Source organism: Homarus americanus, unplaced genomic scaffold (assembly GCF_018991925.1).
Source record: "Homarus americanus isolate GMGI-L3 unplaced genomic scaffold, GMGI_Hamer_2.0 scaffold14072, whole genome shotgun sequence".
Lineage (NCBI taxonomy): Eukaryota > Metazoa > Arthropoda > Malacostraca > Decapoda > Nephropidae > Homarus > Homarus americanus.
In genome coordinates, this window is record NW_024754528.1 from 1,844,580 (window position 1) to 1,869,103 (window position 24,524).

Below are 24,524 nucleotides of genomic sequence, written 5' to 3' on the forward strand. Positions count from 1 at the left end.
CCGGCCGATACCGCCTCAGTGCCAGTTAGAGCGACCAACACCCCACACACATCTGGCGAGGTCACAGGTCGGGGACCTGCCATATATTTTAGCGTCTAGGGCCGAGACGATGACGCCATCATCTCTTCGCTTAGTAAACAACAACAACACTTTCTCACTACTTTTATCACCCTCCCATAATTGCAATAACACCAAGTGAGGCCGGTGATAACGCGAACCATTTCCACATTCCAAGTGTTGTTGAGCTGATGGTGGTATGCCAAATGTTTACTGCAGGTTTGATCATGCTGAATTGGCATAGCTTGCTTATGTGAGAATAGAAGGGCTTTTGGCAACACTGCTGGCATTGGCATCAGTATCTGTTTGTATTCCTGTCTCGTCTGATCAAAGCTTGACTGAGTCACATCGTCTAATCCTGCCTTAGGTATGGAGCTTCTTTGTATGTACAGTATGCTTAAATTTTCATTTACTTGGTGAATTTGCCCAAATTTGTACAAGATTACTTTTTATATACAATACAGCACAGTATTGTAAATTTGTGTGAGATGTACAGGGTACTTGTATGACATGCAGATAAGCTTATTGTCATTCTGGCAGGTTTGGTATCTTGCTTGTGTCAAGTAACTGCCACCTGGATGAATGAAGAAAATGATGTGAGACTAACAATGAAGTCTGACTCAACATACAAATGCAAAGGAGAAAATTAAAATAGGATAATACAAAAAAATGGAGAAAGAGTAGAAAAGTAAGTTAAAAAATATATAAATTGAGAAAAAATAAAAAATAAAATAAAATGCTGTGAAAGATGTTAGAGAATGTGTGGCAGGTGATCTGTGGGAACTTGGTTATTGAGTACTGCACAAGACAATACTATACTATGTGGGATAAGGAGAAATTCAGATGGGTTGGGTGGATGTTTTTCTCCTCAACCTTTCTGAATTTGTTGATGCATGTTTAAGAATCACTTTATGGGTTCAGAGTTGTCATGACTGATATTTGGGTCCACTATTCAATTCTATACTCTAATTGCTGTACACTCATTATTCCTTTGATGATTAATTATAGAGTAGCAGAGGAAATCAGGAGAGAACAGCCTCCACTTCTTCACTCTCCAGCAGCACGTCATCAAGTGGGCAGTCATGGGCAGATAAAGTGCGTGGTGCCCCATTATCTCTCCAGTCATCTCAGCTATCTCTCCAAGGTTAGGGCCATAAACCTGTCTCTATATTAGTCTTCATGTCTCTCTAGTCATCTCAGCTATCTCTCCAAGGTTAGGGCCATAAACCTGTCTCTATATTAGTCTTCATGTCTCTCCAGTCATCTCAGCTATCTCTCCAAGGTTGGGCCATAAACCTGTCTCTATATTAGTCTTCATGTCTCTCCAGTCATCTCAGCTATCTCTCCAAGGTTAGGGCCATAAACCTGTCTCTATATTAGTCTTCATGTCTCTCCAGTCATCTCAGCTATCTCTCCAAGGTTAGGGCCATAAACCTGTCTCTATATTAGTCTTCATGTCTCTCCAGTCATCTCAGCTATCTCTCCAAGGTTAGAGCCATAAACCTGTCTCTATATTAGTCTTCATGTCTCTCCAGTCATCTCAGCTATCTCTCCAAGGTTAGGGCCATAAACCTGTCTCTATATTAGTCTTCATGTCTCTCCAGTCATCTCAGCTATCTCTCCAAGGTTAGGGCCATAAACCTGTCTCTATATTAGTCTTCATGTCTCTCCAGTCATCTCAGCTATCTCTCCAAGGTTAGGGCCATAAACCTGTCTCTATATTAGTCTTCATGTCTCTCCAGTCATCTCAGCTATCTCTCCAAGGTTAGGGCCATAAACCTGTCTCTATATTAGTCTTCATGTCTCTCCAGTCATCTCAGCTATCTCTCCAAGGTTAGAGCCATAAACCTGTCTCTATATTAGTCTTCATGTCTCTCCAGTCATCTCAGCTATCTCTCCAAGGTTAGGGCCATAAACCTGTCTCTATATTAGTCTTCATGTCTCTCTAGTCATCTCAGCTATCTCTAAGGTTAGAGCCATAAACCTGTCTCTATATTAGTCTTCATGTCTCTCTAGTCATCTCAGCTATCTCTCTAAGGTTAGAGCCATAAACCTGTCTCTATATTAGTCTTCATGTCTCTTTTGTGTATGTATGCGTGTCCCTCGATCAATATCCTTTTAGTTTATTTCCCGAGCTTGTAAATTCATCGAGTCAAGAATTGTTTTTCGCTGAACAGAGTTGCTACATCAGTGGTCCTGGCTGTTCTTGTCAATACATATGTCATTGTAAAGTTCTCCCAGATTTTTTGTGGTGTCTCCTGATGCTACTGCCTTTTATGTTATGAATATTATTAATGGCTTGTCAGTTGCTGTCTGTTGGCAGATTGAGAGCATTTGATCCCATATATATCCCAGCAGATTTTGGTACTAAATGAAAATATTGAACAATTATACCATACAGGTATTTTGAGACTGTAGATGATTCATAGTTCAGGTAAACCCAACTGTATGTAAATGTTGACTCTGAAAACATGACTAATATGAATCGATGTTGCTTGAACAGATGATGGCGAGGGGTGGGAAGTTGTTCGACGAGGGAGGCGAAGCCATGGGGGCAGTACAGCGTCTCTGAACAGCAACAATCACTACAATCACTACAACAACAACAACATCAAGGACACACGCAGTGGCAGTCTCAAGATGGATGGTTAGTGATTAGTTTCCTTGACAAGTGTTATAATATAAGAGTTATTGATTGTACAGTACATGTATTGTTATTAAATAGTGTGTGTGTGTGTGTGTGTGTGTGTGTGTGTGTGTGTGTGTGTGTGTGTGTGTGTGTGCGCGCGCGCGTGCGTGCGTGCGTGCGCGCTACATTCATAAATAATTATTGGTATACTGTATATAGAAATATTAACATTACCAAAGACTCCTTATTCAAACTACACTATTTATTTCATGGTTGAATTACCTCACACGAGAGACACAATATACTGTACAAACTCTTTATATTCCTGGACTACTTTTATAACTTGGTGTGTATATTATATTTACAGGATTAATCATTATTCCATTCCCAGCCAAATGAGGTGTCAGGGGTGATATAGTTTTGAAGAAAATCATTAGTAAAGTCTGCTATGTAATGACAGATGAATTGCAAACACTGCCCCCTGATCTTATGTCTGCTTCACATTAGGGGAACACTGGCTGTTTTGTCCTAAGATGTGGAACAGTTACACCACTGATCTTGATAGGAAACATAAAACAAGTTCTGTTTATTAATATGAAGGTTATATTAGCCACTCACATACATTAATTCATTTAAGTTTATATAGTTTTATAAATCCTCTGTTGTGTATCTGTTGTTCCAAAATATCATGTGTTACTGGTATCAAATATGTTTATGGTACATGTTGTCTGAAGCTCTTATGAAGTCATGTTAATTTTATGGTATGTTTATAAAATGTTGACCTTCACTTGAGAGGATCATTGTAATGTAAACTTGGTCCCTTTTTTTTTTAATGGTTCCTTGTAATGTAATCTTTTCCCTCTTCAATAGGTAATTTTAATGTAATCTTTTCCTACATTCTTATTTAGGTCTTTTTGATATAATCTTCCCTTTCTTTTAACTAGGTCATTGTGGTGGAGAAATAAAAGGACGTTTTCATGTTCCGAGTTCTGCCATGTCCATGCCCTCCTTGGCCATAAGTGAGAGCAATGGGTCAAATGATGTGCCAAAGACCAAGGGAGAAACTAATGAGTCACATTCTGGGAGAAGCAGTCAAAAGAATAGTCAAATCTCAAAGAATCACAATTCAACTGCTAGCAAAAAAAGTATCAGTCAGGGGAGTTTGATTTGGTCAACAGACACTGAAGGGAAGGATGACAAAAAGAAGCAAAGTTTTAGTGGTGGCACCAGGAGGACCGAGGGAAGAAGAAATCGCAGAAATACAAAAAGTGTGGAAGAACTTCACAGAAAAGATGATTCCCTGGAGAAACAAGCTGGTGAACAGTTGAAAAGTGGACCTGAGAAGAACCCAAAACAGGGAGTTGTGAACAGTGAAGATGATAAGAGTGATGATTGTGTTGGTGTGAGAGTTGGTGAAACTGTTGTTGAGCCAAAAGTTGAAGATGTTAAGGCAGTTACAGATAATGAGTTAATGGCATCACAGAAAAGAAATAAAAGTAAACTATCTGAGAAGTTACCCGAAACAAATGGAGCTCTCGTTAGTCATTTGTGTGACCCGTCCATACCCGAAACCTCCGAGACAAGTGACGGCGACGATGATGAAGGAAAGGTGACTCGGGTCAATCTAGCAGCTGGAAATTCGGAAGTGGTAGTTGTAGAACCTGACCTTCTGCAGGCAGAACAAGAAAGCAGGTAGGATGATTAATACTGCACTCCACTGTGTTTTACTAGATTAATACTACAGTAGTCCATATGTCTTAGTAAGGGTAAAAGGATTTGTTTGGATGCATTTAACCTCATTGGTCCAATGGGTCGACATGGCCCTTTTATTTCTTATTTCTCGGTGAATATTTTCAAGATAAACATTATTTACATTACAATATGGGGGTAAAATGTTGGTAGCTATACGAGCATTTTTGTGAATTTTTTCTGGTTTCATTCCTGTAATAATTGATTGTGCAGTGAAATAAGAGAAAACAAACTGTGAGCCATTCAAAGTTTCCCATTTTTGTGCATTTATTTCCCTCCAATTCTTGGTGAGTGACTGCTCCGTCAGTAACACACTTACAAACACATTATTATAAATATCACTGGATTCCAATAGTCACTACCACACACCACCACTGTCTAATAATAATAATGGCTGCCCTAGTGTTCAAGGATAGCCGGCCCTAGGGCCACCTAGGTGTGAATTTGTTTAAGGTGTAGAAGCTGTCGCCTACACAATAACCACACCCTGAGTTAACGAGCTGTATGGCCCCGTGTCAAAGAATAATTTGAGAAGACCGACAACTCGCCAACTGACCATTACCCCGGAACACTATCAGCAAGTTGATTAACATCCAGGTTCCAAATTACTCCTGGGTAGACAGAGGCAAATGACGTAAAGAAACTTACCCATAGTTTCACCCTGCCCGGGGATCGAACCTGGGTCCACTCACTCGCGAGGCGAGCATGCTGACCATTACACCACAGGTCGCCACACACAGTACCGTACTCACCCTCTCACCACAACAATAATCATCCTTCTCATCACCTCAATACTCTCCCCAGCACACGGAAAAAAATATGAGTAGTACTAAGATTAGTGGGATCTCAAAGTGTTTCACCAGTGGCACGGAGCAGTACCTGTGTGTCCTTTGCACTGTTTGATGTTCTAGGATGTACAAGGTTCTCTGACTGTAAGGGTTAATGACTACAAACTACCATGACATTGACACTATCTGTTTGACCTCCCTAACCCTGAATTATAAACAACTACAGGTAGACCTCTTATAGCGGAGCCTTGTCTAACAAATTTTTGCATAACGGACCTGATTTTTTTTTTAAATAAATATAACTAACTCTGTAATATTAAAAACAAAATATCTGGTAAAGACGAAATTCCATCAAAAGTACAGTACTGTATAGTGTATAAACCAACAAACAAATCTGCCTCCATCTTGGTTTACATCCTCTCGGCCAATTAGCGCTCGTGAAATAAAAGTTTAAAATCTGCCAAAACTTAGCTCTTTTACATTTTACTGTGTACGTTAAGTTCAATTTTTTCTGCCCATCATGTCTAGCAAACAGCCTGTAGGTGAGGTTTGATAGCACAGGCACGGTGACCAGGAAAATCATTACAGGTATCCCCTACGTTACAGAAACTCAGGTTGCAGAAATTTGCCCTGACAGAATTTGCAAATTATGACCACTAAATTTTGGATACGGCATGCAAATTTGTCCTTACGTAAATGGGGTTATTTTTAAAAAATTTCAACACAAATATTGCGACGGAGAAAAAAATCACAAATTATAATTTATTTGGTGTGGATTTCTTGGTGTTTGCTGCCAAGTGTGGGTACACCAGCATGCCCACGCCAACTCGGTGTGTTGTTATCTCCCAGCATGTATGCTTGATCTCTCGACCCCAACTCTTGGATTTAACACTTAGGTATGTACAGTATCTTATTTAAGACTGTCCAGTGTATTACCCATATTCACGATGAGTGGAAAGGGGCCGTCAAGTGCAAGTGAAAGCCATGGTGCTAAAGGAGCCCATAAAAGAATTAGCTACGTTGGATATAAAACTTGATGTCTTGTGGAGTTTGACGAGGGAGAAAAAACTTATCCAGATTACAAAAACATTAAGGTTTGCTACATCTCCCAATAATTCCCATTGCACCACCTCATCTCTCACAGTATTCAGCATCATTTGAGTTGAGTGAATTCAAGTGTTTTGTGTAATATATTAATTTTATTTACTCCTCACTTTTACTGGTACAGTACACATTATTTTATGTACAAAAAATAGCTCCTTCCACACACAAACCATCCTCTGGGCAATGTGTGACAGTTCAGCTGCTTAGGTGGGTGTCACCCAGCTGATTTACATCAGGGAAGGGAGGCAGACTGGCGAGTAATCTACATATGCAGTTACAGCTCACTGCCTCCATACACAAGCCTTCACTTCCCACACATCACACCCATGCTCTTCATTTTTCCTATTTCATACTTTTACATTATAGTTTCTTTATTTCTAAGCCACATTAGAGTATAGTATGAGTTTTCCGCAACTTTTAAGATGTAACAATAAATGCGATGGCTGGGCTGGCAAGTCGGCGACGCAGTTCTAGCCCACCGCTTCCACACACGTTCAGTTCCCACACATTCACCCATGTACTTCATTGATCTTATTTTAAAGTTTTATGATATATTTTCTTTATTTCTAAGTGACGGCAGCATTTGGATGAAACCATTTGCTTAAACCGTTCAAAGCTGGTTCATTCATAAAGGTTTGTTACGTGCTCTGTTTACTACTACAAGAGATTTGCCAGATGTCCACTGGTCACAGCAGAGTGGGGCAGAATATTGTTCACCAACTATACATGTACAGGACAGGCAGACTATAAGTGTAATTTCATTCAGCTCTGCGGTTGTTATATCCTGGTCACACGTTGGGTCCCAAGAGCATAGGAACAAGACCATTAGATTTGCTTATGAGAAAGTTACTTGATCTTGACTCTGTTATGAGATAGGTTATTCAAATCAGTCCTCCATTTCATTTAAAGGGTAAAATCATTTTATATTTATACTTTTTTCTCTACATTTTGTAAACATAAGAAGGTTGTCGGTGTTTGGTGCCATATATTGTTTTACACTGAAAATAATAGAGAGAACATTCAAACTTATCTCTAATAATCTCAACTCATTGGTGGTGCATGATTGACTCTTGTGTGACTCATGTGACTGTATAAACCACTGTCCTTGAGTTATCCCGGATGTTACGAGGTTCATGTTACCATATTGGTCACCAGAGAAGGTGCTGCAACAACTGATCTCTCGTCGTTGCTGTGTGGGGAGGGGGAGGGGGAGGCTGTGTTGGCATGGTAATTTTTTTTTAGTTTCAGCACGAACCGTAAGTTTGGTTTGGTAACTAAAAACGCAAACAATATACTGTGTAGGTATATATATATATTTATTTTTTTCCCTTTGGCGACCATTAGGTAATACAGTACAGTATGGTCATTCTGTGTTGAGGATTGACTAAAATAAGTAAGATTGTGGAAGTACTGCACAGCAACCAGACATTTAGAAAGTATGGTGATAGGACAGCTTCAGAAAAAGAAAAAAAATCTGTACGTTTTAAAGAATACCAGATTCAGTTGTGCTCTTGGACTCATGACACAAACATGAAGATCTTTTGAACTAATTTATAATGGAATGATAGCATGGGTATATTAAAAAACTCTCTTTTTAATAGAATCGTTTATTTTTTGTTGCAGGAATTATGATAGCGATAGTCAGATGGATGAGGAGGAAATGCGCTGGAATGCTGCTGCTCTTGAGTCTGCTGTTCAGGAGGAGCAGCGCCTCAAACAGCAAATAGAAGAGACAGAAAAGGCTGAGATAAAGGTAAGATAATGTGTGTGATTACTGTTCTTTATCTATCTATCTATCTATCTATCTATCTATCTATCTATCTATCTATCTATCTATCTATCTATCTATCTATCTATCTATCTATCTATCTATCTATCTATCTATCTATCTATCTACTCTATGTTCAACTTCATGAGGTGCATCAGACTCACTAAGTTTGTAAGTCACTTGACATAATGTTAGGAATATGTATAAAAAGAATCTTTTCTAAAGTTAAAACAAACCTGAAATCTGACAGCATGACAGGATAATTATGTCATCACTGTGTATGGAGAGAAAAGAATGATGAGGAAAGAAGAAGATTACAAGTTGAGGTAAATTAGGAAGGTGGACATGGAGGGTAGAATTGTTGTTTTTTATTGTAGGAGTGATGCAGTTCAAGAAGTCTGAGTTGTTGACAGATGTATGGGTGGGTACACTGTGTTCTGAAGCAGCCGGTGGAAATATGGTAATGCTGTATGTCTATATGTGCATTTGAGTTGTGAAAATCAGTAATTGTATCTTGAAAACAAATCTAACTATGCCTGATGTAGACTTCTTGGGTGAGTTTGATAATCAGTAAAGTTTTTCCTTCTTTACCTGGGAGATAAGGTTGTACAGTACATGTATAGATGAGATGTCTAGGCAGCCTCCAAGAAGTATGGTTGAGGCCTGAGATTGTTGTGAAGGTTGATGGCATCTGCGGGCAATGTGGTTCAGGATCAGATTATTGATGGAAATTTATCAATATGTAAAAGAAAGAAAAAGAATAAACCCTTTGAACACCTGAGTAGAAATTGAAAGGCAATGCATGATGCCAACCTAGTGATCTATCTCCTCTCTCTTGGAAACTCTCAAGGCCTGATAATGTCTGGTGTCCTGGTGTTTGGGAATTTAAAAATGTCTCATAATTTAGATTGACCATTAGAACACGGAAGGTTGTCAAATACGTCTTTATTTTCCTAGTAATGAGTACATAATTTTCCTGTATTGAGAAGCTGAATCACTCTTAAGTAAAGGCATGGTGAAATATTACACCCACAGTAAATAAAAATAGACTAATGTAAAAGTGGGTCTCATAGGCATGCTGCATATCTCTGGTAGACAAGGTGTAGTACCAAAGTGTGTGGCAGACTGTGGGGACTGCTAGTTTGATTAATCTATCACCTATTTGGAAGACCTATTACAATATACCAATTTCTCTGATGACAATTTATGGTCTGTTTTAGAGAATTTACAGAAATTCATAAACCCCTGTACAGTATACTGCTGTTTTTTTATTTATTTTTTTTATTTTTTTTTTAAGATTATAGGAATTTAATGATTTACTACTTGTAATTTGGAAGGAAGTAAGGTTACATTTATTCAGTTTACTCTGATGACATTAGAGCCTCCCTCATGGAAACACCCAGTAGGGAACAGTTAAGCAGCTCTGTTTATTAATAAAACATTTAACACGATAAATTTCCAAAGTATTCCAAATCCGTGAGTGCAGGGATTACAAGTACTGGTTTATTACAGCCATTAATGGAAATCATCTTGAAAATAAATAAAGACTATTTTTTATTATAGATTTTTGTTTAAATTATTAAGTATGTACTGTAATGTATCTAAACAATACACCATACACTGTGTTTTACAAAACATTCATATAAACTGCTGTCTTGGAATTAATCATCAATGTTTAATGGCTGTGATTTCCTGAGAGCAGGTCTCCAGGCTGCACAACATCTTGCAAGCTCTCTAGTCAAAATGCTTATCCAGAGATTATTTCACACAACCTCTCCTCATGTCATTCTTGGCCTACCTCTGGCTCTCCTTTCCTCCACATTTTTTTTTTTTTATATACTCGTGCATTTCTTGGCCTGGTTGTTCTCCTCAGTTCTCTCCGCGTGTTTGAACTGTCCAAGTGTAGCTCTCTGGAAACCTTGTCACTACAGTAATCTCCACATGTTTGAACTATCCAATTGAAGCTCTCTGGAAACCTTGCCACTACAGTAATCTCCACATGTTTGAACTGTCCAAGTGTAGCTCTGGAAACCTTGCCACTACAGTAACCTCCACATGTTTGAACTATCCAAGTGAAGCTCTCTGGAAACCTTGCCACTACAGTAATCTCCACATGTTTGAACTATCCAAGTGAAGCTCTCTGGAAACCTTGCCACTACAGTAACCTCCACATGTTTGAACTATCCAAGTGTAGCTCTCTGGAAACCTTGCCACTACAGTAATCTCCACATGTTTGAACTGTCCAAGTGTAGCTCTGGAAACCTTGCCACTACAGTAACCTCCACTTGTTTGAACTATCCAAGTGTAGCTCTCTGGAAACCTTGCCACTACAGTAATCTCTAAAACCCTTCTTGCATCTTTCAACTTCATATAACGTGTCCGCCTCACCATCCTCGTTTCGGTTTGATCAAGTCTCTGTACGGTACAGTATGTCGCCTTTAACCCTTAGTCTACAATGGAAGGCTGTTATGTTTACCTACAGAGTGTGAGGTTAGGAAGTTGTATAAAAATTATCATTGTCCTTATAATAATGTGCCGTATGTTAGATGATTATATTACAAGGGATCAATACATTCCATAATACAGTATTTACATTACCTGGTAGTCGACTTGATCACTGTACTATTGTCTCGGCAACATCATCTGATGCTTTCAACACATCTGTAGCTATTCCAGAGCTACCAGCAGTCTTCTCATTCATCATTTTGTCAATTACTTTTTTCACCCAATCTTTCAACTCTGGTGTGGTCCCTGTACTGCTTCTTGGTTGTATCTGTCTCATGCGAACCCCTCACCAAGGGTAGTGTTTTCTCTAAGCATCCTTAATTTCCACTATAACAGTAACTACATTTCCAGAGTGTGACCTCTTAAGGTTTAGGATACCAAGTGTGGCCTCTAAAGGTTTAGGATACCAAGTGTGGCCTCTAAAGGTTTGGGATACCAAGTGTGGCCTCTAAAGGTTTAGGATACCAAGTGTGGCCTCTAAAGGTTTGGGATACCAAGTGTGGCCTCTAAAGGTTTGGGTACCAGAGAGAAAGATGTCTTTAAACCTGGATACTGTACTGTGTTAGGGTAGAAAAAATGGACAAGAGAATAAAGTATTAAGGAAGTTTAACAAGAAATACCATGTTTTTGACACACTTTATAATACGTACTTTACAGGGAGCTGGCATTCTTATCTCTTAACTTACACTCATAATTTTGTTTAATTATTTCCTTTTCTGGCTATTTCCTCCTACAATCCAAAATGTTTTAAGTTTATTATCCACACCATGATATATATGTGTGAATTTGTGGGTGTGTCTGTGTGTGCATGCATGTGTTTGAGTGTCCCTATCCTGCTACAGGTATATGGCAGTGAAACATGGGTCTCTTACAGAAGGCACCTCAAGGCACTTGAAAACTTTCACCAACATAGTCTATTTTCCATCCTCCGAGTTCGCTAGGAACACAAGAGAACAAATGCCAGTATTCTTGCTACCATTATCCATGAACAACTACGCTGGACTGGCCATGTTACCGGCATGAACGACAGTAGACTGCCAAAGTAGCAACTTTACAGTCACCTAACTAATAGTAAATGTAATGCCGGCGGGCAACTGAAAAGGTATAAGGGTAGTCTTAAGACAAACCTAAAAAAGGGCCTAATCGACCCCCTCACCTGGGAGACGATTACTCCACACCGTAGCGCTTGGAGGAGCACCACACGAGAATATGTTTTAATACTTTCGAGTTAGCCCGACTGCATACCGAGGCAGATGAGCGCCAACTCCGGAAAGACGCTGCCGCCTCTCCTCCCGCACTAGATGTAGCCCTCCATACGTGCAACATCTGTGGACGACTCTGCCGGTCCCATATCGCCGCTTTTGTCACCTCAGAACTCGCCAATATGGTGACATTATTAATGACTCATATCATTGTGTCATAGCTGGATGATCGTCATACAGTACTCGATTCCGAGTGACAGCAAAGTAGTAAGTAGTAGTAGTTTGTGTGTGTGTGAAAGTACTGTATTGGAGTCTACTTTACTTCATCTTCTTCACCACTTGTCGGGTTACTAGCTGCTCAGATGATTTTTCATTTCTATGTTTCACACTTTGGGCAAGTACTGGGCATGTATGGGTTCATGAAGGTACCTAAATATGTTCCAGTATTAGCCGAGTCTGGACTTTTGAATGCTTATAATTTGGTGCTGTCACAATGTTTTATTCTGTGGGTTCACAAGTATTGCCTCAATAAAGTTAGCCTTTGACAGTTTTTTGTACTGTTAGTTTGTTTATCATGATGCTGTTGGGGCCACCTGTTAACACATTTGTTTTGGTTCACAATATTGTATGTACAGTACCTACTATAGTTAACCTTGGGTGTTTCAAATGGATATACGTAATGAAGATTTGATCCAGGACATTTCAAATATTTGTCTCATTTGTGTTTAATTTTATGTATTTGAACATGTGGATCAGTTTTGCATATTGCAATTTTTTTTTTATGTCGACAAGAAAAACTAGGATCATTAGAGTAGATGGATGTAAACTGTGTTTTATATTGTACTTTGCCTCAGCACAACTTAGCATACAGTATAAAAGTCACAAGTTTCCAGTAACAAGTAGAGGCAGTCCCCGACTTACGACGGGGTTAGGGACCCAAATCCAGGTCGTAAGTCGAAAATGCTTACCGGTAAATAATACATAGAAAATCTGAAATGGGTGTCTCTTTTTCTTCTCAGCACCACAAAACTCTCACTTTTAAGCATACCAGCCATTTTAAAGTGAATTACAAAAAAAATTTTTGTCTGTACTGACGTCGGGACTCGAAAATACGTAATTTGACAATTTTGGTACGACTGAGGCGGTCGTATGTCCGGATGGTCGTAAGTCGAGGAGTACCTGTATAGTATACTTGTGAGTGTTACTTCTGCCGTAGAATTTTTTTTAGGATGACTGAATGGAATCACAAGTAAAGATTTGAAATTTAATATTGTAAATACAATGAAGCATGTGCAGGATGCACACTTGTCATAATGAAATAATTGGGACATATATAATGAGAATTCAGTGATTTATGCCTTTACAGTAAGGAAGTATTTACAAATTACATAACACATAAAAATATTTTGTATTTATAAAGTTTATAACACAGGAAGTTGTGTATACTGTCCTGTATAATGATCTTAACACACAAAAACATATTTTAAAAATTTATAACAAGTAAATAAGTTCACTCACTAACTTTGTACTCAGAGTAGAATGACCAGAAAAATAAGCACTCGGTAATTAACATAGTTGACTGTAATATATGTAGTGCTATATTTTCTAAAGAGTTCAGTAATGTACATAAACTAATGATTAACACAGCTGTCTTTGATATGTATATATTGTACTGTGCTGTATAGCTGCATCCTATTGTAGATTATACTCCAAGAGGAGTTTTATCTGCAGCACCATCCTTATGTGTAGCACCCTTGCCTGGCCTGTCTTCACTCACTGGGAAAACTCTTGGAGTATCCTGAGCCTCATGGTCCACACCTCTTGGTCCACACTGTCAGGTCCATGCCTCTTGCTCCACACTATCAGGTCTATGCCTCTTGGTCCACAGTATCAGATCCATGCTTCCTGGTCCACACTGTCAGATCCATGCCAAGCAAACCATATTTTTCACAGCTTCCGACTAATATGTGGTCGAAGCAGGTACGGTATCACTTAACACTTGTCACTTTCTTGTGGCTGCTGTAATAAAGTGATGAATTCCTACAAGTAGCAGAAGTACACACACAATTACTGCTGATGCGATGATTCCTATTACTGAACTTGTTAGCTTCATTGTGGGTGTAAGATCCTGTGCATCATAATCTGGGTTCATAAATTCATTCGATACCTTATACTCTTGTTGAGCATGTGATTGGCTACCTAGAATTTGGTAACGCGTTCGGTACACCTTAGTTGGGTTGACAATACTGTAGGCGGAACAGACAATGTGACTTGTGTGCTTTTGGCGTGGCACTGCTATGATTGACCTCAATTTTGTGATAACTCGATAACTCGCAGACTGGTAAGCGCTGATATCCTCGTACCATACGTAAACATGGGGGTTTTTTAGTGATGGTTTCTCATCAGGTGTAGGGCAGTGTAGTGTAACTTCATCCATGTCATTTTGAATTTCTAGTTCTTCAGGCGGGTCATCGACACTCACATCAACTACACTAAATGAAATAACCTCAGTTTTTATTTGTTTCCCACGATTTAAAGTGCAAGTTATTGTTCCATCTTTTTCAAGTGGGGCTGTGATCATGTATGTCATTAGGCATTCATTATGAAGAACTTGGTACTCTGTTTGTCTGTTGTTGCTATGTCTCTTTGGAACACTGTGATAGGTGTGGCCGGTTACACTGATAGTCAGATTTGCAGAAATGCGTGACTTTTGGTAGCACGCACCACACGCAACTGCAAATGGGACACCCCGAGGCAACTTCAAGTATCGGAGGGATGTTTCTTCCTTCGTGATGGGATGTCGTGTATTCCAAGATGGATGATAAAATTTGTTGATGAGCGTCAGGTATGGGGATTTAAGAAAGAAAGGTGCCCACAGTAGTGAATGCTTCGAGTCATCAACATGCAATGCTCTTGTCAGTTCAACAAAGCCACAAACCAGTATTACCAGGGTAACTAATATATAAAACCCTTTCATTGTTGAGCCACGTGATATTTCATATAAATATTTACGTACAAATTATTTATCTCGTGAAAGCTTCCTGTCACTAGTTCTTTTATCTTGGTTATGTTTATACCACTAATTAATTGTTTGTCCAGTGGTTGTAATGTCTTCTCCGTTTAGAAGTGACTGTGAGAAATATTACATGCTGTATTTATACTCAAGAGTGACTATGACGCCTTTCCTGAGGTGAAGGGTGTGGGAATCCTGTGAGGTATTGCGTCACTTGCTGTATTGTAGATAGCCCTTGGTAGCCCTTGGTTAGTCATTTCCTGACAGCTCTATCATGTGGTGTACAGTAATCAGTGTGTGATCAGTGTTTAATTTCATGGATCACTCTGCTTTAACCTGAAATTAAAAAAACTACTTTTATTATCTCAGAAGTTAGTCTTTTTTTGGTGAATCATCTACAGTATAGTATTCTAACACTAGTCGTAAAAGACCAAATACATGATGTAACTCACAATTTTCAACACTAAAATTTCTCAGAAGTGCATTGCATAATTTTATATTTTAACTGAATAAAAATGGGTTTAACTATCGGTAATCTTTCTGTAGTATGGTCTTTTGAACTTTGGTTGAACTCTTACCCCAGACTCAATTGGAAAGGAAATAAAATTGATTAATACTATGGAATACAAAACCAGGTGAATTAAAAGTTTAAAAAGTGACAGTTGTTCTTCCTAAAAGATTGTAACCAACTTTTGTATTATAATATAGTATTGTACAGTATTAGACTCAACAGAGAACTGAGATTTAGAACTTCCCTCTTCGTCACATTACAGGATACAGCCATTGTCCTCTTTCACATTCTCGCAGAACATTTCACATATAGAACAATGATTAATACTGCACTGACGCATCTATTATCAGGGATTCGTTGTATGTAGATCTGTTTATGACACATCCACAGACAAACAGGATTATGTTTTACCTTTATGTCAGTACAAACAACCTTTTTTGTTCACTCAGTAAACTTAAGCATTACTGTAAAGTCATGGTTTAGTACCGTACAGTATTTTAATTATTATTAAACACAACATTTTAAATTTGATTATATCATGTAGGTACAGGTAGTAATCATCTCTCATTACTGTATATGTAAAGACACTGCTACATTATACAATATATACACCTTTATAAGAACATACTGTCCAGTACGGTTACAGTCCAACTCGGCCCACTTAGGTAAATACTCGGACTAAAAAGTAAAAGTCAACAGATTTTTGCATGAATGATAAAAGTACAATGATATAAAGCAGCATAGATTGTAAGGGTGGGGGGGAATTGATTTGTTATTATTTATCTTTTCATTCTATCTTATTTATATATTACTGTACATATGTGGAAGAGGTGATCTTTTTTCTTTTATATGTAATTTTATATTTAGTTCACAATTAAAATCACTTTACCTGGAGACCTGACACAGACACCCTCACAAAATATGATGGTTGAGGATAACCTGATCTCGAGGTCTGAGGTTGACGAGTTCCACAACAATTTAAATAATGAGTTACTTAATGCACAAAGGCAGAACATACCATACATAAAACTCAGATCAAACAACAATGACCCTAAATGGATAAATAATTATTTAAAGAATATTATTGGACAAAGGAAGGCTACAGGTAGGAGAAGAAATCGTGAAGCTTACCTCCGAGATTATTATAAGGTATTGGCCAGTTGAGTTGAGACCGAGATAAGAAAAGCAAAGAGGAATAATGAACTGAAGGTAGCAAGGGAGGCGAAGTCAATCCCCAAGGGATTCTTTCAAGTGTATCAAACTAAAACACGAGAAAAAATTGAACCAACACCGGCGAGCTAACTGATAACGACGGAGAAATGAGCAATAAACTGAACATATTTTTCAACAGTTTTCACCACCGAAAATTTAAAACTTGATACCCGAGGCACTGACTATATAGTATACAGAGATACCTGTAGTGAAGAAATAGATTAAGCGAGATAATAGTGACTACCGGTATAGTGCGTTTTTCCCCAGCTGAGAAAAGATGCCCCGCCCCCTCCTCAAGAGTTACAGCTGATTGGCTGTTGCAAACCTGTCGGATTTAGTCCCGAAGTAATGATGAATTTCTAAATGAGTTTATTCATAATCGATGGGATGACCGTTTCTGACGAGAGAGATATTTAGCTAAATTATATAAAGGTGCATACTGTACATACATTCATTATTTCAAACATAAGCACGTGGGAAGTTTATCAGAAGTATTATACATGAATTAACTGTTAAACTCTGGTAGCAAATTCATGCTTTTGGAGGATGCATTTAATACCGATTTGCAAGAAGGGAGATAGATCACTATCCTCTAACTACTGTCCAATCAGTTTAACATCAATTGTAGGCAAATTTCTGGAAGCAATAATTTCAAACCCTATTCGAAATCACTTGGAGAAGCACAAGTTATGAATGTGAATCGTGGTTTATTGATCATGCTCTAACATAAATTCATAAAAATCTTCCTTCATACCGACTGAACCCTCGGTATTCACTCATTCACACACTTGGTATTTCAGTGAACCAAAAGAGACATAAAACATATCTCAAACTCATTCTTGAACCTCTAGTCAGCTACTTGGTTAAGTGTGCAAGGTGGGTCGAGTTGGTTATTTAAGATGGGGCCCAGTTGGAGGTACACCTACAGTACAGTATACTGTACTGTATATGAGTCAAACATCATTATGTCAGTAATGTTCATGAAATGCTTACTTTGGTTAAATCCTTGTATGGTAATATTGCTTATTCATACATGTGAGTGAATACTAATTTCCTTTATAATATCGTGTTTCTTAATCAAATATTGTGGCTATATAAGAATGGGGATTGAAGCACTAAATTCCTATGCTTTACATTATATTTCCTTATAAAGGGTCATGTTAATACAGTACCTGTACCGTATGTTAAACACTCAGCTGTATAAACTCTTTAATCCCTCAGTAATACTGTATACAGTAATGGCAGTTTCATAATCAGTTATACTGTACTGTAGTTAACATGTATACAAGAAACTCTTAACTGTTATTAAGTTGTGGCGAGTAAGGCCCCAGGCGTGTGCTCACGGCACCACTTCCCTTCAACACTGTACTCACCAGCCAGTGCACTGTGATATGATGCTCTCATTAATCCTAGGCAGGGAGGGGGAGGTGTCACCCTCACTTCTCCACCATCACCACCACAATATTGTACTTCCTTCAACTATTTAATATTATATCTTTTAAACTAGCTGTAATCTTTTTATTTTAAACATGCATCTACCTGCTTGTTGGGCATGTATCTGATCTACTGGTAATTGATAGGAATTTCAATACTTCCCCAAAATGCTTTTGTGAGTTATGCAAACGGGCAGGAAATAGCACAAACCTGACACCACCACCCACAGTATAGATCTCTATGTTCAAGTACGTTAGGGACTATTATTGTTATGTATGCCATTGAAGGTTCACGTTTATGTTTGGTTGGTTTTAGGAGGAATTATTTAAAATTATATCACCGTAAGTAATAATAATAGATAATAAAATATGTACCAATAATAAATAATTTTAATTGATAATAATAATAATAATTGAGATATATGTGGGAAAGGAGGGTGAAGTGAAGTGAATCATACGTTTTTTATGAAAACCTACAGTCTTAGCAACAAATTCAGTTCATTATACCTGCAATAATGGACATGCTCTGATAACTACCGAAATACCTTATACAGTATGATCTACACGCCAGTAACTGTGTGATTGCTATATGATGAGTCTGCAATCCTACAGTTACTATTAATTAAATGGTTCAAACAACGTATACTGGTAGGTACTATCGTGGACAAAAGTTCGCTCCCTGTAGTGAAACTGAGACGCGGGAATGAGTCTCCGAACTGACTTACCCTGATGGTTATCTGGTGCGGGTGTGCTGTGCTGTGCTGTGCGGGTCGATACTGCTTCAGTTTGGGAAGGAGCGAACTTTTGTCCACGATAGTACCTGTACCTACTTACAAACACTATCACCATTTTGAGAGTTCAAGAATTACTATATTTTCCGCATAACATCCCATTTTATATAGATTAAAAACACAATTACCTTTAAGAGCTGTCTGTGATATACCCAGACCAAGTACTCAATTCTGTGCGCGTGTGTACAATTCACTTAATTTATCCATTTACTCGCATACGGTATGAATACCTGCGCACACAACGAGACTCCCGTGTTCACTACAACACTGCTGGGTTGAGACTGCTTACCTAAGTTTGTGTGTCTCAGTAGACCAATAGTCCCTTGATCAAATTTCATCATCTGTGTTAAGGAGGAGTTTTTGGTGTAAGCCTCTGGTTAAACTATACAGTATAGCTACTGTTGTGGCCGTGGAGGGGCTCATTGTTACATGTTTATTTACTTGTTGATGGAGAAGTGTAGTGAGAATATGAACGAAACAAGCTTATCAGTCTGGTGAAGTGCCTTGGCATATATTAAAAGGATTACCGATTACCGTGTATATATATATATATATATATATATATATATATATATATATATATATATATATATATATATATATATATATATATATATATATATATTTATATTATGCCAAGTCAGAAAAGTTATATACAGGTACTGTATGTTCTTTGAGTTTAGAGCATACTTCTCAAGGCAGGAAGGTGTACGGTACATGTGGTAGCTTGGCATGTGTGAACAGCTCTGAGTCAGGGGTAAGTGAGAGCCTTATAAGGAGTTAAGTTACATGCTGAAGAAACAAACATGGCTCAGGGAACCCACGGCCACGAATCTCAAAGGTTTGTATGGTAATCTTTTTCCTCCACAACTGGCGATAGAGACTGCTTCAAGTTACTTAAGTATCGATTCAATTGTTTGGCCACACTGGCAACCACCTTTGTGCTGTTGTTTGGGTGAGTCAGTTACTGTACTTGGACTCACTTTCCGTAGTTAAGGATCCGTTTGGGACGAGTTATAACTTTTTAACCATACTTTATCTCACACACACACACATATATATATATATATATATATATATATATATATATATATATATATATATATATATATATATATATATATATATATATATATATATATATATATATATATATAGTACATAATCACTTGGGTTTGGTTAAAGTTTATCGTTGGTTATTGTTGTGATGATCAAGTAGTGGTATTTTTTCCGTAACTTTATATGCAATTAGGATAAAACGATTAATGTTTTATTTATTGTTGATGTAAAAGAGTCACGGATGCATCAAGTTGATATTTCACCAGTCCTACCTAGCAGTCACCTAGCTGCTGGCACTGTACTAACATCTTGCACTGTGCATTAGCATTCATTCCAAGTGATGATCACACCACTTTGTAAACACATGTGAATGGGGCCAGCTTCTGGTGGTGTTACCAGAGACACGAGGAAAAACAAGTAGAAGTGTAACCTGAGATTCGACGCTGATCCTAGGATTAAGGACCTAAGCTCTACATTAACGCATACAGATTTAGTCTTTTTTACAGGGGGCACATAGAGTCGTTTTGGGATGCCGTGTTTCGTTTACCGTTATTATTATGTATACTAATATTGCTAGACCGCTTCTGTTTGTTAATATTAAATGAATTATATATTTTAGATTTTATGTTTGGGTCTGCTGCTTTCTCGGCTGATGGTTGGTGAGGTACAGCTTATTGTGGGAGTTAACTGGACACCAATCTGAGGCTTCAGCGGCAACTGCCACCTTAGTGTGTTGCCAGATATTGTTTTTAATATAGGAGATATTACCCCTGAATAGAAATAGACAAGTGAATTGATATAAGTTTTACTTTGATCTTAACGTCTCGTATAATTTTTGTAGAGCTAATCTCTCGAACGAGAACCTGTAAAGGCGAACCCATAGATGGATGATGACGAAAACTTGCCGGTACAATACATTTCATTAAACATTAACTTCTCCGCCATTCACCTGCTTGGTAGACACCTTTGGTGTCATAATATAACAATAAACTGACAATTCGACTTTCAAAAATTACATGTCTTGAATACAGAAACATTTTAAGAATTGTTACATAAATGACTGCACTATAATGTCAACAGGAAGGAAACTAGTGCTGCGCATTTCCTGGTGGAGGCGTCAACAGACTTCCATAGCAGACTATTTTTTGTGTTCTTTGTTATTTTTTCTGTATATTAAAATATAAATATATATATTTTTTTCATAATGTTCTGCTTGTACGAGTATTAAATATACCCTGTACTACCGCCACTATCATTAAAACGTGTCTTCGTCTCCATCATCATAGCCACTCGCCTCCACCACTACCGATCCCCTCCATTGTTATGACCGGTCTCCACCACCACTCCCACCATTGTTATGAGTCTGTAACTACTACACCACCATTATTACAATCACCACCATTACCACCACTTTAAATAAGTCATTTCCACCCCTGCCGTCACAACGCAACCACCTATCCACATAGTATCCGCTCCACCCTCACCTATCCACATAGTACCCGCTCCAGCCACCTACCTATCCATCTCGTTCCCGCTACGCCCACCCACCGACCTCTCCGTCAATTACACTCTCCACCCACCCACCTATCCATCAATTACTGGCTCCACCCACCCACCTCGTACCCTCTCCACCCACCCACCTACCCACCCATCTTGTATCCGCTCCACCCACCCACCTATCCATCTCATACCCGCTCCACCCACCCACCTATCCATCTTGTATCCGTTCTACCCATCCACCTATTCATCTGGTACCCACCCGCCCGCTCCACCCACCCGCTCCACCCACCCATGCACAGTCAGCTACCTTACCACCCCTGACACCCACCATTCATACAGTCGGGACCACTGAACTGTTCATGCCACTTAACTTTATCACCATCACCACCTAACTTCATCACCACTACCACCACCTAACTTCACCACTTCTAACTACATCACCACCACCACAACTTCATCACCACCACCACTTCATCACCACCACCACCTTCACCACCACCACCATCTTACTTCATCACCACCACTACCATCTAACCATCACCACCACCACTAACTTCACCACCACCTAACTTCACCACCATCTTACTTCATCACCACCACTACCACCACCTAACTTCATCACTACCATCACCACCTAACTTCATCACAATTACCAATTAACTACACCACCACCACCACAACTTCATCACCACCACCACCTAACTTCACCACCCACCACCACCTAATTTCATCATCACTACCACGACAACCTAACCATCATCATCATCTTATTCTTCATCACCTATAATAACTGTTTCACCACTACCTAACTTCGGTGGGTGTTGGAAAGAATTGCATCACTAGTGCTTACGCGGAACTTTTCTGCCTTAACCAGCAACAATATCCATCTCTAGGTCACGTACTCCACGGTTATTTTCTCAAGTCAAGTGTTTTGAAGCAGTCAGGCTCCCAAGAACAATGTCAGGTAACCGAGTACCCGTGCATAAGCTATTCTGCCTATGATAGTCTTCAACATGACTTAATAAGTGAGGTCCTTCGATTTGATATAATGAAATATAGATGGATGGATGGGCAGATAGATAAATACTCAGTTTAATCATCATATAAATTTACAATTAATTCAACCTGCATATACACAATGTAGGTATACAGATCAGCATTCATACAGGTAAGTGACTTCTATACGGTGTACAGTACGTATGTATAGTTGCCTACAGAAGTAGTGGCGCCACGATTCCGTACATGTGGTGCCATCATCGCAGTGATGGTACGCGTTCCAACTATTATGACGGAGACGTATTTATAACAGGGCTGCTAACAGTAAACTCACGAAAGGAAGCATTAAAGCCTTATGAATAAAGAATTAATGAAATAATGCAAAATAATGTGATAAGGTTGCCGGCTGTGAACTCACGTAAGGAAGTATTAAATTCTTACGAAATAAGTCTTAATGAAATGAATGCTAGGTAATGTAACAGCTGCTGGCTTTAAACTCGTGTAAGGAAGTAAATTGTCTTAAAAATGAAGTTATTTATGTCTTAAGAAATGAAGCTTTGATGAAATGATTGCTGAGTAATGTGTCCAGCTTTTCAGTAACCAAGGATTAGGGTGTTTTAGTCCTTGTCAATAACTGCGTATTACTCTACGAGTCTACGTCAACATGGTGAGTGATGACATTTCTTGGATCTAAAGAATATCCGGTCTACAGGACTATTTTAAGTAAAAAAAAAAGTAAGTAGTTATGCGTAGCTATGTATAGGGTGAAAATATTTTAGTACACAGATTGAAGTCATGATGCGCATTTTACGGATCTTATTACTAATACTTGAGATTTATTGAAAAATAGAAAACCAAGATTAGTCACATGCCGAGAGAGTGGGAGAGGCGATACGATATGTAAGGGAAGTGTCTAAAATCTGTGATATGATGGTGAAACTTGTGGATTTTGAAATTACTGTACTTAAAGTTTTCCAACCCAAAGCTAGGATTCCATTCACGCGTTAGCGCCCAAAATAGATCACATTGACATGTACACGGTTGTTTCCATTGGCACGCGGTTGCGTCAGCGTTATGCGTTTACAGTACATTTCAATCGCTCCTTGTAGCGATTGAAAACTCAAACGCACTGCAAACGCGTGAATGGAATCCTTTTCCAGTAAAATCTGTACAGTACTCTCTCTTGTTTCCCCTTTGTACAAACCATCTGATTGAAGTTGCTATTAATGTTGCAATAATAGTGATTCTAAACAAGGAAAAACAGGATTGAAGAAATTAAGTCCAGAAGAAGCAGTTGAATGGAAAGAAGAGGAACTGATAACGTTATTTACAACGTAGTAGCATTTAGGGCGGAGTTAATCCCTCGGCACTTGGCGGTGACCAGTTACGGCTATTCATTATCATAGCACTAATGCAATGAAAATTCATTGTAATAGAAATTTAGGATTAGCTTTGACTTAGGAGTTTAGACGAAAATTAAGAAATCATACGAAACATAGGAAATTTCAAGTTTTGTTCCAGTGTGCACCATACGACACTTCGACCAAGGATAGCCAACAAAGCCATGAGCTACTTGTTTCCAGTTATTAGTTGGAATAGCCGGTTATAACAAAGTGTTCTCTAATTTGAAAGTCAGCCTTGTAGGGGGCCTCAGTGGCAATGTGGCTAGTGCATGGACCAGGGTGAAACTCATGTCTGTCTGGCGTTTAACCGTCACGTAGGCAGTGGGCTTGTGTGCATGTTACGTCAACCCCCTTCTGTGAATTTTTCTGGGCGCGTGTATTTCCCGAGTTCCGTTATATTGGCAAGTTATTGTTGTCATTAATGAGTTTAATTTTAATGTAAAAGGTTAAAGTCAAACAGCCCTTCCTTTCAACCAAAACCTTAATTCCCCATCTATTATATTGTAGATTTGTAGTTACGTTGTGATTTGAATGTCCAGGCCTTTGGGGATGTAAACGGTGAAATGGCGTGACACTTCCATTACCGTAACAGCATCCTCCTGTGTCATAATCTGATAATTTAATCGTATTGTTGTGTTTCTCCCTTTTCTCTTTTGATTATTATTCTCACATTCTTCTCCCTGCGGTCATTCTTCATCCTTCACACTGACGCATCTATCACCTTGCTTCCCTGTCCTCTGCGTATTTGGACAATCTAACGTGTAACTTCATCACCACCACAACTACCGTGTAACTTCACCACCA

General features: G+C 38.7%; 2 protein-coding genes across 9 annotated transcripts in view; one reads left to right on the top strand and one right to left on the bottom strand.

Moving 5' to 3' along the window:
* LOC121855842 (S phase cyclin A-associated protein in the endoplasmic reticulum-like) overlaps positions 1–24,524 on the top strand; it is a 69,995-nt gene that overhangs the window by 18,510 nt on the left and 26,961 nt on the right. For all 6 annotated transcript variants that reach the window (XM_042350996.1, XM_042350999.1, XM_042350998.1 and 3 more), the window contains 4 exons: positions 1,066–1,201; positions 2,561–2,704; positions 3,631–4,378; positions 7,951–8,080. In XM_042350996.1, the coding sequence (XP_042206930.1) occupies positions 1,066–1,201; positions 2,561–2,704; positions 3,631–4,378; positions 7,951–8,080 (1,158 nt within the window). The remainder of the gene's footprint in view (positions 1–1,065; positions 1,202–2,560; positions 2,705–3,630; positions 4,379–7,950; positions 8,081–24,524) is intronic.
* Positions 13,053–19,038, bottom strand: LOC121855843. Of its 3 annotated transcripts, none has more exons than XM_042351004.1 (2): positions 18,891–19,038; positions 13,053–15,151 (listed from the first exon to the last, which is right to left on the bottom strand). In XM_042351004.1, exon 2 carries the CDS (start codon positions 14,777–14,779, stop codon positions 13,805–13,807), a length of 975 nt encoding a protein of 324 aa, XP_042206938.1. In that variant the 5' UTR covers positions 14,780–15,151; positions 18,891–19,038; the 3' UTR covers positions 13,053–13,804. The 3 variants fall into 3 exon arrangements, with proteins under 3 accessions (XP_042206938.1, XP_042206939.1, XP_042206936.1); XM_042351005.1 differs by lacking the exon at positions 18,891–19,038 and adding an exon at positions 18,697–18,819; XM_042351002.1 differs by lacking the exon at positions 18,891–19,038 and adding an exon at positions 17,839–17,936.